General features: G+C 39.7%; 1 protein-coding gene across 1 annotated transcript in view; it reads left to right on the top strand.

Annotated features, from left to right (window-relative positions):
- The window catches only part of ubn2a (ubinuclein 2a), a 36,523-nt gene that overhangs the window by 7,960 nt on the left and 12,704 nt on the right, over positions 1-15,859 (top strand). The window contains exons 6-15 of the mRNA XM_014986196.2: positions 3,142-3,700; positions 4,904-4,974; positions 5,263-5,392; positions 6,857-6,963; positions 8,292-8,402; positions 9,383-9,526; positions 10,835-10,885; positions 10,971-11,013; positions 12,117-13,517; positions 14,345-14,552. Coding sequence (XP_014841682.2) covers positions 3,142-3,700; positions 4,904-4,974; positions 5,263-5,392; positions 6,857-6,963; positions 8,292-8,402; positions 9,383-9,526; positions 10,835-10,885; positions 10,971-11,013; positions 12,117-13,517; positions 14,345-14,552 — 2,825 coding nt within the window. The remainder of the gene's footprint in view (positions 1-3,141; positions 3,701-4,903; positions 4,975-5,262; positions 5,393-6,856; positions 6,964-8,291; positions 8,403-9,382; positions 9,527-10,834; positions 10,886-10,970; positions 11,014-12,116; positions 13,518-14,344; positions 14,553-15,859) is intronic.

The following is a 15,859-nucleotide window of genomic DNA, read 5'->3' on the forward strand; positions in this document are numbered from 1 at the left end:
AATAAGTTCTACCCATAGTATTAATACTTAATACTGTCTCAGTATTAATCCCAAAAATACTTCAATAGTATTTATATCAAAAATAATAAAAATAAATTCCCTACACTTTATTAAGTCAAGCAGAAACGGATGATCTTTTCATTTGTTGATCTTAGAAATGATCAAGCCTACATTAAATGCAACATTACAGCATTTTAGAAAGTAAAATGTTTATTTTCTTGCTTAAAAAAGGAACTGAATCATTTATTTATCATTTTTACATATTAATGATATTGTATAACATTAGCTTAAATACTTAAAATAAAAAATTGTTTTATCAGATTAATCGTCAGAATAATTGATTAATCGATAACTAAAGTAATAGTTAGTTGCAGCCATATGTAAGTTTTTTTTAATAGTAACTCAAATTAATTAAAACTTAAAGACTCAACACCTTTCAGCTCTGTCTGCTGCAGCATCTGTGTGACCTCATCTGATTTAGCTTTGCTTCATCTTATCTCTGTTTACAGCCTTCAGCTTCCCAAAACATCCAGCTTCTGGTCTGCATGCTACCACAACACATCTGTAGTTATCAGGTCTTTGCTAGTAGACTGAAGAGCTGCCGAATATTTGCAATTGTCCTGTTAAAATCTCAAAAGCAAAAGAAGACGAGTTGGACTCAGTATTTGGAGAGATATTGTGTTTCAAGTGCCAAGCATTCATGCTGCACGTATATTTAGTGAGTTGGAAGGACTCTCACTGCCTTTAATGCTCACACCCGATAGCATCACAGCTAGCATATTTTTAGTAGCTGAGATGCTAAAAGGTCACGAAGCGCGGTGGAGAGATCGGGCGTTTCCATTAAAGGAACATTTTCTAGGAACCAGTTCAGTTTCTCTGGAGGCATTTTTACCTCTTGAGTTAAATGTTTGTTTTAAATTGATGTGATTTTATTGTAAAGCTCTTGTATTTTATGAATTTATCCTGACAATATTGTCTGTATTCTGCTAATATTTTGACTTTATTCTTTTAATTTTAAAAAATTCTTAGACCTAGCCAGATATCTAGGAAATTGAATACATTTTTGTGCATTTTGGTCTTTCATCCGTACGAAAACTCAGTTTAATATAACTAAAACGATTATTTATAAAAACTCAGACCAAAGTGAAGATTTGAGAAAATTTGCCTGCGTAGATGGGAAAATTAAGATTTGGGGTCTTTTCATTACAACCTGTGATAAATAATACGTTAATATACACTGCAAAAACACAAAATCTTACCAAGTATTTTTGGTCTGGTTTCTAGTGCAAATATCTTAGTACACTTGAGGTGCTAAGACAAGTAACTTTTTAGCAACATACAGAGGCTTGTTTTCAGTAAATAATTTCTTAATATTAATGAAGAAGTACTTGAAGATTATTTTAAATTTTTCTCATGTGTAAGTTAATTTATCTGCCAAACTTTATCATCAATTTTAAGGAATTATTTACTTAAAACAAGCCTCTATGTCTAGCTGAAAAGTTACTTTTAAATTAGTTTGTCTCATTTCAAGGTTACCAAAATATTTGCACTAGAAACTAGACCAAAAATACTTGGTAAGATTTTGTGTTTTTGCAGTGTATATTAACGTATTATTTTTTCCAACTGGCTTCTAGCTTTGCGCTACACTGCCCCCTATGGGTTTGGCATGCTTAACACAACGTTGAGGTGCGTCTATGTCATGTCATGTCAAAGAAAACTTCTCTGAAACCAGTCTGTTGGTTTTATTTTAAACAATGTGGCAGAGATGTTGTTTTTATAAAGTTTGACCTTTATACTGTCTTTCTATGGATTGTTAAAGTTTCAGCGCTCCTGCTGTCGTCTCCAGTTTAATAAAATAAATCTCTCCTTATAGCTGCGGTAGCAATATGCAGTTTGCAATTGAAGCACAATCACACTTATTCTCTAAAAACACTTTAATTATAGAATCAGTTACCTCAGCATAGTAGGCAGCATCCAACCCTTTCTGTTTTTCTAGCTTTTCATTTAATTTGAGTACATACATTTTATTTCCATTAATGTTATATGGTTTTTATCCTGTTTCACCAACTACTTTGTTTAATGTTATGGTCTCTTTTTGTGTTTTTACAGTTTTTTGTATGTATAGCACTTTGTTGAACACAGCCAGCAGCTCCTAAACAACAAAACTATTGTTTTATTAATAATATAAAGATGGCTGCAACTAATGGCAGCGTATTCTTTAGTGGAAATACATAAGCCTGACACAGTGAGAAATCAATTAACTGAACAGTAAATTAAAATGAGCGCAATGATTTCTATTCTGATGATTAATACTTTTTGAATGGCAATTCTGCTTACAGAGACGCTACAATCCAATCAGACAAATTCAAAAATATTTTGCTGATCATAAAGGGAAATTAAATAAAACCACAACTACATATGGTTTTTGTAGTATTTTTTTATTTTAGATATTTAAAATATCTTCCAGTTCTAGTCTTAAGTGTTCTTTACAAATGTAACGTTTATTGGTCTTTGAGAGGATGAACTTTTATTATTATGCAAATATCAATATATTACTTGAAAATGGTCTCAAAACGCAAAATTTATCGCAATTATTATTCAGACAATTCATGTTATTTTATTTATCAAAAAGCTGATTGTAAAGCACACTTAAAGCTACAGCAATATTTATAAAAAGTGTTGTTTTTTTACATATTTGTTAAAACTATTACCAGGTCAATCGACTTCATGTACTCGCTGCTCAATATATTGAAGGCGGAGAAACGACTTGCCGCTTATCTGCCATCATCGGCGGCTATGCTAACTAGCTTGAGCATAGCCTAGCAGGCTCTGCTAGCTGCAGCATAGCGGAGAGTATAGGAAAAAAATTAGCAGCTACACACAGAGGGTGATTGACAGCGCTAAGACCCGCCTCCTGGTTCTGATTGGTTGTTTCTAGTTAGCATTGGGATGGAAGAACTTGATTTTTTTCACAGACTGTCTCATAATTATTCCATCACAACATGGTCACAGTGTCAACAAATATGTAAAAAATTATATATTTTTTTATAAAATATGAAAAAATCTGTTGGTATTTTTCTCAAAAAAGTTATTAACCGTACTGCTAAAAAAAAACTTTTTACATTTTATTTAATTTGACAGAGTGACGGCTCTCAACCTCCACCGACCAGAGAAGAAGAAGAGAAAGAAACTGATGAAGGACTCGCTGTACCTGGCGGCCATGCTTCGCCGTTTCACCCGGGAAAAGGAAGAGATGAAGAAGCGAAATCCCAGCGGGGATCACCTCCGTTTGGCAGCCGGTACTGCCAGCAAACCCCCAAACCCCGGAAACGCCACCCACCTCCCATTAGCCTCCAACTCCACCCACCTTCAGGGCGGTGGCGCGTCCACCGGCAACCTCTCGCTCACCGACCTCACCTCTGACCCCGCCGTGATGTCGCTGCTGGGCTCCGCCAACGAGAAGGAGCTGCAGGATCTCCTGGGAGATCTAGACTTTAGCCTGTTGGACACCGACCAGCAGCACGCCATGGCGACGGCCAGGGAGAACGGCATTCTGGGTATTGGAGTTCCCTCCCAAAAAGCAGTGGGAGGAAGTGGCCAGGGGCGAAGCCTGGGGTCTTCCGGCGGGCTGTTTCCTCCGCCGCCGCTGCCTGACGGACTTCCTGCTCCTCTAATTAAACGCATCGAGGACCTGCGGACGGTGAGTCAGCCTCGGTCTTCTGGTGGGCGGCTGCAATTACCCATGAAGCCTCTTCTGTGGAGTTGAACCGAAATGCCACTCGGCTCTCAGAGAGGCTCCAAATGTTTATTGTTATGGTTTATTCCAGTGGGAATAATCTCCTGTGAAGTATCAGGAAAATAGGGCTTAAAGCTGAAGCCCTTCGGGGTTTTATGTAACCAAGCGAGGACTCGCTGCGCCTCACGGAGGAGTTTTGCTCTCTCCTACACCCTTGCATCTTTTTTTAGATGTAGGCGAAGGATTCACAGAGAAAAGGGACAGAGGTGAAAAAGAAATGGTGCGAGGAGGACGAATCAAAAAATTCAAAGCTTTTCAGACAGCGTTGTTTTGGTTATAAATCATTTATGTTTAAACAGGAAATGTGTTCGTCATATAAATAGCATTATTGCAAGGATCTCATTCTTTTTCTTTTTCCGACCAAGTTTATATTTACAAATTGGACAAAATGATTGTAGATATTCCACAACAGTGTTGCTTTTTTTTCTTTCTCAATCTGACCTGCAATACTGCTGAAAAAACAAAACACAATATAGGCGATTCTTAATAGTCAATATAGATAATTATTGATTAGTTTCTTGTTTTAAATATCTGAAATACTCCCAAACTTGTGGCTTGACTTTTCCTGTTTTATCCTCAGTTTTCACTCCACACCGGTCTTTTTATTTGTAAGTATTATGAGGCGAAACCTGAAACTGCTGCTGTGTCGGTTACTAAACAGGTTGTTGCTAGGCAACCAAAGAATGGGTGAGTTGCTAGGTAACCAAAGAGTGAAGGAGTTTAGTTGATTCCACTAACCTTACTTAGCTGACTTTGAGAGGTTGAGCAGCTAAAGTCTTCCCTCTATTTTCCTGATATTCTATCAGAAGTATTACTTATTGATATTGATCACATGTCTCTCACAATGTTTGTTATTGATTTATTGTCCAGCCATTTAAGTTGACATTTGTGACTGTGTACAACATAGACCGGGGTGTATTTCCTTATTGCGAGGGAACACAAAGCAAACATCCCCCCGTCTCCTTCGTAAACAACAACGCGTTGCAGCTTCGTCCACTTTAGGTTCATTACTTGAAACGAGTCACGTGAGGCGCGTTTCCTGATGCGACTGTGTGCTTAAAGTATGAACAACAGTGCTGTGTGCTGACTCGGGCTTTTCCACCACAGGCCTCGCGGCAGTTTGATCAGGAGGGCAGGAAGAAATTTTTCACCCTGGACATGAATAACATCCTCCTGGAGTGAGTAGGACAGCTTTTAAATCACCGTCGACTCCAATTGCAGCTTTGCTCTCCTTCCCCTTTTATCAGCCCCTCTCAGTCACTTCCAGCAGATTTCCCCCGCCGCCTCTCCTGCTGTCTTCAAGTGTTTCGTTTTCTCTCTGTCTCTTATTGTCTGTGGTAATGACTTATTACGTCTCTCCGTTCATCCTCCTCTGCCACCTCCAGTCGTTCTTCCCTCATCCAGCTCTTCATCTCTCTGTTTTTTTTGTTTTTGTTCTCTTTCTAACCAGCTTGACTTTCTGTCAGTATTGAGCTGCAGGTCCAGGAGCAGCCTCCTGAGATTCGCTCAGACATCTACTCGCACATGGAGGCGTTTGTGCCGTGCAACAAAGAGGCGCTCCTCAAGCGCCTGAAGAAGCTCAGCCTCAACATCCAGGTGAGCAGATTGGGGAAAATCCCCGGACATTTTCGGATCCAGGATGTGATTAGGAGTCGGTTGTCCACACCGCAGCCTTTGTGAAAGCTTGGTGTTGTCTAAAAAATGGATTTAAAAAAGTCTGCAGCTTATTGAATGAAAGGTTAGCATTTTAGATTCAACTCGTATTGAAAATTGTCATAAAAAGCTGGCTGAAGTTTTTTTGTTTTAGCTGATTCTTAAAAATAAAATCAGCTTGGCTGTTGCGTAGAAAAAATAAGTAGAGGATTATTTGTCTCAAGTGCATCTTTTTTGTTATTGTGACCGTTTCTCATTTTCTGTAAATAAATACTAAATTTTTGCTTGGAATTTCAGAGACATGTCAGTAGTGCAGAGAATAAAAGAACAAAGTTAATTTTACTCAAACATTTACCTAAAAAAAGTTAAATCAGAGAAACTGATCATTTTCTTCCGGAGGTGTTATTTTTTTGTACAGTTTGGACTTAATTACTTGTTGCTTTATCAGTAATTAGCCTTTTATGGGCTTGTATATTCTAGTTAACAATTAATAAATGTTTTAATTAGCTGATGATTCTTCCTAATTAATCCGATTCAGCTCTGATATGGAGGTTTGTGCTGAAATATCATGAATCTATAGAGTTGAGTTACTTTACAACATCAATAGATGGAAATTAGGCTTTGTTAAAAAGTTTAGATTCTAAACTTGAAGTGAACATAAATGGAAAATGACTATTATAAAATCAAACTTATCTTTTTATGTTGTTTTACTTTATTGTGTTCTGTCTGTTTTAATTCTCTCATCCACAAATCACTCGCTACTCATTTTTTCAGATCAGGGAGTCGCTTCCTTTTGATTGCAGATTTACAGCTCTGGAGAAAACTAAGAGGCCCCTTAAAATTTTCTCTGAGTTTACTTTTTATATTTATGTGTTTGAGTAAAATGAACTTTGTTCTTTTATTCAATGAACTACTGACAACATGTCTCTGAAATCCCAAGCAAAAATGTAGTGTTTATTTGCAGAAAACGAGAAATGGTGAAAAAGATGCAGGGCTTTCAGACCTCAAATGATGCAAAGAAAATAAGTTCATATTCATTTATAAACAGCAACACTAGTGTTTTAATCAGGAAGAGTTCAGAAATCAGTGGAATAACCAGGAGGTTTTCAATGCGGTTCAGTGCAGTGGGCTCTTCAGTTTTCCAGAGCTTCATTTTGGTACCTGCTGATTCCAAACTTCTCGGCTCTCCTCATCCTTGTTGCCGTTTTGTGCAGCTTCCTGCTCCTCCGCCATGTTCCCTGCCTGTTTGTTTGTACGGAGCAGGAAGTGGCTCTGCGTCCAGGCTACATGACGGCTTTCCTAACGCATCATCAGTAACGTTCTCTCTCCTCCTCCTCCCTCCTTCCATCCACCTTCTGCTTCTCCTTTGTCACCTTTTGCTGTTTTCTCTCGTTCTCTGTACGTCAGGACGACCGGCTGCGCGCGCCTCTGCTGAAGCTGAAATTGGCTGTTTGTAGCGTGATGCCTGAACAGATTGCAAAATATAACATGGAGTGCATGGCCAAAGTTGCAAAGTAAGTAAATCTCTCTGGGTTCAGATGTTGTGCAGTCCTGACTTCATGAGTTTTATTTTATTCATTTTGAGCTGAAAGTAAATCCCATTCATTGGTTTGTTGCCACTAAACCTTTTTTAGGAACTATGATAGTTTTCTGGGATATTTTTGAGTTACACGACTTCTACTGCATTTTATTTAGATGAACTGAAGTTACTGAACATTTCTGATTTGTTACATTTTCTTGTTTATCTTTGCTAAAACTCCTCTACTGCTCATTTTCTGTCAGCTTTTGACTTTAACATATTTTAAATTATCCACAAGTAATTTTAAATTAAGTAATTTTAGATAATTTATGCTTCAAAACAGAAATAAAACACAATTAAAAGCCACTAAATTGAGGGTTGTTAACAGATTTAAATCAAAAGAAATGAGGGAAACACCTGCTGCTGTTTGATTTATTTAATATCTGCTAATATTTCAGATTTTCATAGTTTGAAGGGATTTTAATTCAGTGAAGTTATTTTGTTTTCAAATGTCATCTGAAGGAATTAAGACAGACAAATTAAAATATTTGTCTAATATATAAACTTAATGTTCTTCCTGATAATGAATAATAATAATAATAATAAAAGTGTTGACCTTTTTTAGTTCATTGTGAAAGAATCAGACGTTTGTATCTTAATATTGAATTGTAATCTCTTTCAGAGTTCTTATTGACCTGCATTAAGATGAATCTTTTATTTCTGCACACAAAACATCTCAGAGATAATTTGAGTGTTTTCAGCTCCAGACGCATAAAATACGGCCATGAAAATCAAAAAGGCACATATCTGGCCTTTTGATTTAATTTATACTAATTTAATTTGGACTAAATTAAATTAAACTAGTTTAATTTAAATGTAATTCTTTAAGTTATCTAAATTAAAGAAATTAAATTCTTTAATTTTATCACTTTGTAAGAAATGGGTGTAAATTCAACTATCACCAGTTTATTTTATTTGCTGAAATTCATGACTTCATGATTGAAAAGGATTAAGCTTTTTGTTGTTTTTCTTAACAGTACAAGTGAATTTATTTAGAATTTATTACGATTGCATAATTCCACAAAGTTTAATTATTATTATTATCATCATTGTCTGATTTTAGTGTTTTCTGCTTATGGATGAAATCATGAAACTACATTTAAATGTAATTTACAAACATTAACAATAACTGGAGGCTACCAGATAAACTCTTAGTGGTGATGCGTCTTTTGCTTTTATTTTTCTGTTTGAAACGTAACATGAGCCCCACCAGGTGCCTTTTCTAACAAACCTTCTTGAAGCCGACCTGCCTGTGTTTTACAGGCAGCAGTCGGAGGAGGGGGACAGGAACGGCTCAGAAGAGGAGGATGATGAGAAACCCGGAAAACGAGTAATGGGACCTAGAAAGAAGTTTATCTGGGACGACAAGCTCAGGTAAAGATCGGACGCCGTCTCACATCCGCTTTGTCCTGATCCACGTTTATCTTTATGCTTTATTTGTTCCACATTTTGTTATTCAGCATCTATTTCCTGATCCGTCTCATCCGCGCTCATCTGCTGTGGGCGGGAAGAAAGAAAAGCAGAAATTATGAACTGATGTTTTCCAGTTAAAAATCTATGAATACACTGCAAAAACACAAAATCTTTCCAAGTATTTTGTCTAGTTTCTGGTGCAAATATCTTGGCACACTTGCAATAGGACAAATCTAACTTATAAGTAACTTTTCAACTACATTTAGGAGCATGTTTCAAGTAAATAATTCTTTAATATTGATGAAAAAGTCCTAGTTCCTCTGACAGATTATTTCACAAATAAGACATTTTTCCCATTTTATAAGTGAAATAATCTGCTGGTGGAACTGATATTTTTTCACCAGCATTAAGGGATTATTTACTCAAAACAAGCTTCTATATTTTGCTGAAAAGTTGCTTGTATGTTACATATTTTTTTGCAAGTGTGCTAAGATATTTGCACCAGAAAGTAGACAAAAGTACTTTTAAATATTTTGTATTTTTGAGTGTATTCATAGATTTTGCTATATTTTTTATTTTAAGTGTAATAAGATATTTTCACTAGAAACCACCCAAAAATACTTTTGTGTTTTTGCAGTGAACACTTCTCTTCAGACGGACATTTACACCCGTTTGGTGTTTCTTTTTAAAAAAATGTTGAAGTTTAGCCGATAGATTTTTAACGTAAGCTCGTTTTAAGCATTTGCAGACTTTGTGATTATAAATCCAAAACATTTGAATGTAGATAAAGTGGGAAAGACAAAATAATTTGACCTGTTTTCCTACCTCAATTGTTCTTTTTCATTTTGTTACATTCATTGAAACTTTGTGCCGCCTCTGTTGTTATGAAATGAACTAAAACCTTGAACGTTGATCTGAATGCGACGGCCTTGTTTGTGCAGGACGCTGCTGTGCAACCTGGTCCGTGTGAAGCTGAGCTGCTATGAGATGGAGAACCAGTGCACTCTGTCAGTGGAGGACTACCTCAAGGCCTTCTTGGAGAACGAGGTCAAACCCCTGTGGCCCAAAGGCTGGATGCAGACCAGGTCTGGAAGTCTGTGTGTAAATGAATGCCAACATGTCTGCAACTCTGAAAATCCTTTACTGACACTTTTTGGGACTTACTTTAAAAACAAACAAATTACAGCTCTGGTAAATATTCAAAATAAATATTTTAATCAATTTTAACTCAATCTGAGTTGTAGTAAGGATGTCTTGATCACTTTTTGTCCCTCATAACGATCTGAATCAATAAACCTACTGATATGACATTAAAGTCTTTGCCATGGATGCCATAAAATTACTTTAAACGTGTAGGAAAATTAACACAATGCATTTTATTGGGTGTTACATTTGCTACCTCAGTGGTGTGATTCTTCTTCCACTGAACTTTCTCCATTAGTTTTTTTGTTTTATTTGATAGCTGGTCAGACTTAATATGCTGCTCCGACATGGAAGTGCTAGGCTAATGTTTGCATGTTTCCTCTGTTTTATTTACCTTGTAGATAATTTCACTTGCAACTAATTTAAATTATTTGATAAATGGACAAACATGCAGCTGCTTAAGCCGTGTTTTAGCTGCTTGCTTTTTATTTTTACATAAAAACCCACAAATCTCCGTTTGGACTTTGTCCCTTCACTTGTTGCGACGATGTGTTTAATCTTCTCACCATGTTAAAGAGTCATTGACTAAAACTTCATTGTTTATTCCTCAAAGTTGCTTTGCTGTTGTTTTTAATTCAAAGCTCAATCAGTGCAAATTTTGGAGGACTCTAGTTTCCAAGTTAGCAGTATGCTAAGATAACGCATGAAAATGGCAACAGCTGGTGCTAACACCCACTTAGCAGCCAGTTCAGAGAATGTGTTGTAGAAAGAAATGAGCTTTCAAACATTTAGTTTTCTCATTTTGATGCAAATAAAGACGTGCTTCAGTGGAAAACACTCTAATCCACTGTAAATGGAGGAAATTATCAGATAAAAATAGTTTATATTAATAAGCAGCAAAAAATGATCCAATTTTCATCTTGATGTTTACTTCATGTTTATTTAGATTTATCTTACAAATCCAGTTTATCTATAAAGCATATTTAAAAACAACTTTTGAATAAAACAAACATCCAACAAACAAGTCAAAATAAAATAAAAATAACAAAAGAGCAACAGAGAAAAGGTTTAATTTTAAAACTTAAAAACAGGAAGTGAGGATGCCTAACATTTAAAGGCAGTTTGTTTGAAAGTTTTGGTGCTATTATAGAAATGGGTCAATTTTCTTGTATTAGTTTCAAATTAAAATTTTGTGAAATTGAAGTTTTTTACTTTTTTGAGCTTTATTTTTCTTTCTTTGTGTTTTTTAGAATCTTGTTCAAAGAAAGCCTTGCAGTTCATGGTCACCTCACTGGAAACCTGTAAGTCTTCACTGTGTCACCTCAGACAGTGTGAGTGAAAGAGTGAGGCCTCCTTTGATGTTTTTATTTTCATTTCTTCATGTAGAGTCAGAAGGCGAGTGGTGCCAGGACCCAAGGCCAAAGCCAAGGTGAGCGGCCATTCTTCTCTTTACGTCAAATCACGGCGGTGTTTTCTTGTGAAATGTTGATGTGAAAGCAACAGTTTGACTTCGTTTCGGCCATGTTGGACCCTTAAAGGGGCAGTGCCATGTAAAATAAACTTATTTTTAGCTTTACATCATATTATAATGATGTTATTCCCTCATCGAAAACCCACCTGAAGTGTTGCTTTGATTCTTTTATTGATGTTTGAGAAATCCTTTAATCTCCATGGCAACCATTCCTGTGTAAAACGCCTGCGTGAACCTAGCGTAGCCGACTCCTTCAGACTAGCCAGCAACAATTAGCAACCACCTGGAGGACCTGCACATCAGCTCATTATTCAAGCTCCTTCTCAGTGCAATGCTGGTGAAAACGTTGTTAAAGGGTCAACAGAGGAGCCATGTTGTGATGACTTCCTGAAGGCGGAGATTCAGAGAGAGCAGGAATTTTTAAAGCTGCAGTAAAACTTTTATAAAAAACTATATCTTCTACATATTTAAACTCTTACCATGTCGTGATAGTTTGAGACAGATGATCTGTGAAAAGATCAATCACCTCCTTCCTGAAGAAATGCATAACACCCGATCAAAAACAGCCAATCAGTCAGGAGGAGGGCCTTAGTGCTGTCAATCAACCTCATGTACTCGCTGCTCAATGTGCTAATGGCAGAGAAACAACTAATTGATACAGGAAAACCGTTTATCCGCCATCATCGATGGCTATGCTAACTAGCAAGGCGCAGTGAGGGGTATCGGGAGAAGAGCAGCGTCACACGGACATGATTGACAGCGCTAAGATCCGCCTCCTGGCTCTGATTGGTTGTCTCATATCGAACTGTCACGACATGGTTACAGTTTCAACAAACATGTCAAAAATACATTCATATAAAAGTTACAAACTGCTGCGATAAAAAGACGGAGGCCTTAAATTATAAAGTCATGTTTGATATATGTGGCATTTTTATAGCTGAATATAATTTATTATGAAATGATTCTATTTGGCTGAAAAACATTTAACTGTCACTGTAAAGGAACAGTTGAGACTGAATGGCTGCTTCAGGTTTGAGTTTCTTCTTCTTCTCCTCCTGCAGGACGGTTTGTGGATCAACAAGCTGCCTCTCACCATGACCTCTAACCCTGCTGTGACCTCTGCCCGCCAGCCCCCCCTCATGGCGTCGCCCCCGGAGCCCATCTGTCTGTCCGACTCTCTGGACGAGGACCTGACCGCTCCGTCTCTGGACTCCATCTCGCATGCTCTGGCGTTGCTTAGCAACGCTTCCAAGGGCCTGGGCCTGGCCGACAGCCCCATGTCGCCGCCCCCCCTCCAGATGCCCACCTCCTCGCCGCCACCCGTCGCCCCCCACTACCCCGCCGCCTCCCAGTTGGCCACCTCGGCTGCGTCCACGTTGCAGCAGCATTCCCTGGTGAAGGCAGAGCCCGCTCCTCTTCCTCCTGCTGCCTCTGTGGGGAACCTATCAGGAACATCTTCCTCTACCTCTTCCTCTTCTTCTACTTCTCCTGTTGTCTCCTCCATGGCTCACCTGCACACCCCCGGCCTCTCGTTGGCCTCCAGGACTGCAGATTGTCACTACGGGCAGGTCAAGGGCTGCCTGGCTCAGACTCAGAGACACGTTACCATGGTGACGCCCAGTCACAGGCCACAGGCGGCGATGGGGAAGATGCACCCCCATCCTTCTCCTTCGCCTCCGAAGCAGCGGCCTCCGCCCACTGCTTCCCCTCTGCTGCCTCCCCACCAGAAAGGCTTCACCTGCCCAGCAGGGATACTGGGAACACTGGGAGGCGTTTCCAAGACCCCCGTCAAACCCAGCGGCAGCAGCAGCAGCAATGGCGGCGGCGCCCTGAGCGGCCCCGTCCAGCCGCCTTCCTCCTCCTCGCCTTCGACGCAGCCCCGCTCCAACTCTACGTCCCACCACGTCCCACAGTCGTTCCACCCGCCGTCCCCGGCCCCGTCTTCCTCGCCGTCCCCCACCTCCCAGAGTAAACCCCAGTCACACCATCACCACCAGGCCAACTTCATCACGCCCATGCAGGCCACCCTCACCAAGTCGTCCCACAGCAGCAACTCCTCCCCCATCATCAAGCTCACCCCTCGGCCCCCCGCGCCCACACCGCCCCCGTCTTCCTCCCCGTCCCCGTCGTCCTCGCCGTCGCACCAGCTCTCCCATCAGCAGCACCAGTACGCTTCCAAAACCCCCAAAACCTTCCGGACCCCCTTCAGCGTGTCGGGCGGCGGGCCGGTGAAGCCGGCGCCGCCTGCCGGCTGCAGCTTCGTCCAGAAGCCTCAGCCACCGCCCAGCAGCAGCGCCAACAATAAGGGAGATAAAACTCCGCCCTCTTCCACAGCTTCAGCTTTGGCCAATCAGAGGCAGAGGGTCTCGGTGGGCGGGGCCATCCAGAGCTCTAAGGCGGGAAACGGCTGGGCACCTTCAGGCACTCTGGCTACGTCTGCTACAACGTCGCATCTCTCACAGGTCAGTTTTTAAACAAATCATAAATTAAAATGACAAAAATTAGAAGGGTGTTCATTTATTTGTACATCTTTGCAAAGCATTAGTAGAACCTCCTGCACAACCAACAAGAACTCATCAAGCGGTTCCTGGATGGTAAGTCAACAACAAATCACTTTTCTTTTCCAGCAGCCATTGTACAGTGGTTAAACCAGCTGACTGAACATCCTGGAGCTTAGATTAGTTTTTAAGGAAATCGCACAGTACCTGTTAATTGTGACTGAATCTGTAGGTTTTTGAAACTGCTCATTCTCCACACAACAAAAAACATTAGTTTATTGCCAAAAATTGGCTTTTTAAAGCACTTAGGTTGTTTTTGAGTCACAATGGGTGGGAACTTTACTGTTGCCTAACAACTCAAGCTAAGTTGCAGCATGTTTTTTTCAGCTGGTTTTACCACTGGATGTGCTGTACAATGGCTGCTGGAAAAGACGCATGTTTTGTTGACTTAAAATTCAGAAACCACTTACTGCATTCTTGTTGGTTATGCAGGAGGCTCTACTAATGCTTTTCAAAGGTGAATATCTGTTTGCATCCATTTCAGAGTAAGAATTGTGTGGCAAGAGCTTACTTGGATTTAAAGTGACAGGAGGCCTTAAAACAGCTCAAAATAGGCTGAACTGATCAGACTCTTTATCCAAGAATGATTTTATGCAACAAAAGTGTAATAAACATTTTTTTTAAGCTCACAGACCTATACAAGAAAGCACAATTAGTTGCCTTTAAAATTACATTAAAAAAATACATATGTATATATTTAAGATGGAAAATTTTTTTTCTATATCTGCCAGGTATCGGCTGCAGGCTCCCCTCTCCTCACCAACCACTCTGCTCTCCCTCTGGGCTTCGGCATGCTGGGAGGTCTGGTTCCTGTCTCTCTGCCCTTCCAGTTTCCCCCGTTACTAAATTTCAGCGCTCCTGGAGCTGCAAGTGCGGCTAGCATGGGCTCAACCCCCAGCTCCAACTCAGGATACCCTCTAGCACAGAGCGACCTAATGGGTGAGTGAATGCTCAGCTGATGAAACTCAATAAAAATGGATTTATTACTGAAAATGTGAATGAATGAAAACGCATTGAGACATTATCATAATGAAGGGTCCTCCTAAGGGCCAATCTGTCCACTAAGCAGAAAAATATCCTGTAGAAATAAAGCCATCTGCAGTTCTCCACAAGCCCACTAGGGGGCAAAGCAGACATGGGATAGCAAGTTATAATAAATATGACAACAGAGTTATAATACAAGTAAAATAATGATGCAGTATTAATAGAAAAAAGTTGTAAAAGCTTTGATAAGTTTTCAAAACCGGATGTCCTGCTGCTGCTGACAATAATTTGATCAAATTATTCAGCTTCTAATGGATGAATGTATTCAAATCAGTCTAAATGATCACTTCTGAACAAGCAGAAATTATTATCCAGATGATGATGATACCTGTGAAACTAACTATGTACATTCTGGTTTTAAATGTACAATTTTTCAAGAGTTGGGGTTGTAATTCAGAGAATGTGTATAATTGGGACTAATTAGTTGCTTAACAAGCAGCGTAGGTGTGTTGACGTTGGCAGCTGCTCCATCTGCAGACTGCAGCTGAGTAGGTGGATGAACAAAGACAACATGTGTTTTTCCTGTAAGTACCGGTTTAAGATCAGAACCCAAACACCTTTGGTACTCAGTCTTGCGTGACGTCACGCCTGCTGTGGGGCAAAACGCTGCTGGCAGACGATGATTAGCATAATTGGTTTTAGCTGTTCTCAATATAACACGGTGAACCTTAAATGTCCGCCTGATGTATAAAAGAAAAAGGGACGCAGTGCTTTCCTACTAATCGTCAACACTACAGAAGGTCAGGAAAAAGTTTTAATGTAGTAAAAAATAGCGAGGAAGAGGGGAGTAGTTCAGTCAGACTTGCTTGATTTTGACAACCGTAACATGTAGATGCGATGTGGAATTCGGTTTGTTACGGTTCAGTTACGAAATATTAAAAAAAAGGTGACCCAAACACCAACTCCGACAGATCATCGGTGTAAGAGCCATATGAATGAAATTAATGATTATTGAGGTGACGGGAGCGCATGCCTTTGACACTTAGGTGGTGGGTGTGTCTAGGTGGGCGTGGCTGTCACTGAAGGTATGAATGGGAGCCACACTGGCGTGCTGGTTTATTATGTTTGAGGAAGCGGGTGCGCCGGGGTGGTCATAATTTCTGTTGACCGTGTTTAATGCCGTTATTTGTTGGTAGTACTGAACGGTTTTGTCCTGGTCAGTCAGTGTAAAGTAAGACAATCAAAGTGGAATAAATAGATGA

The sequence above is a fragment of the Poecilia mexicana genome, unplaced genomic scaffold (assembly GCF_051168715.1).
Source record: "Poecilia mexicana isolate PSO_F unplaced genomic scaffold, ASM5116871v1 scaffold_1, whole genome shotgun sequence".
In the NCBI taxonomy this organism is placed as follows: domain Eukaryota; kingdom Metazoa; phylum Chordata; class Actinopteri; order Cyprinodontiformes; family Poeciliidae; genus Poecilia; species Poecilia mexicana.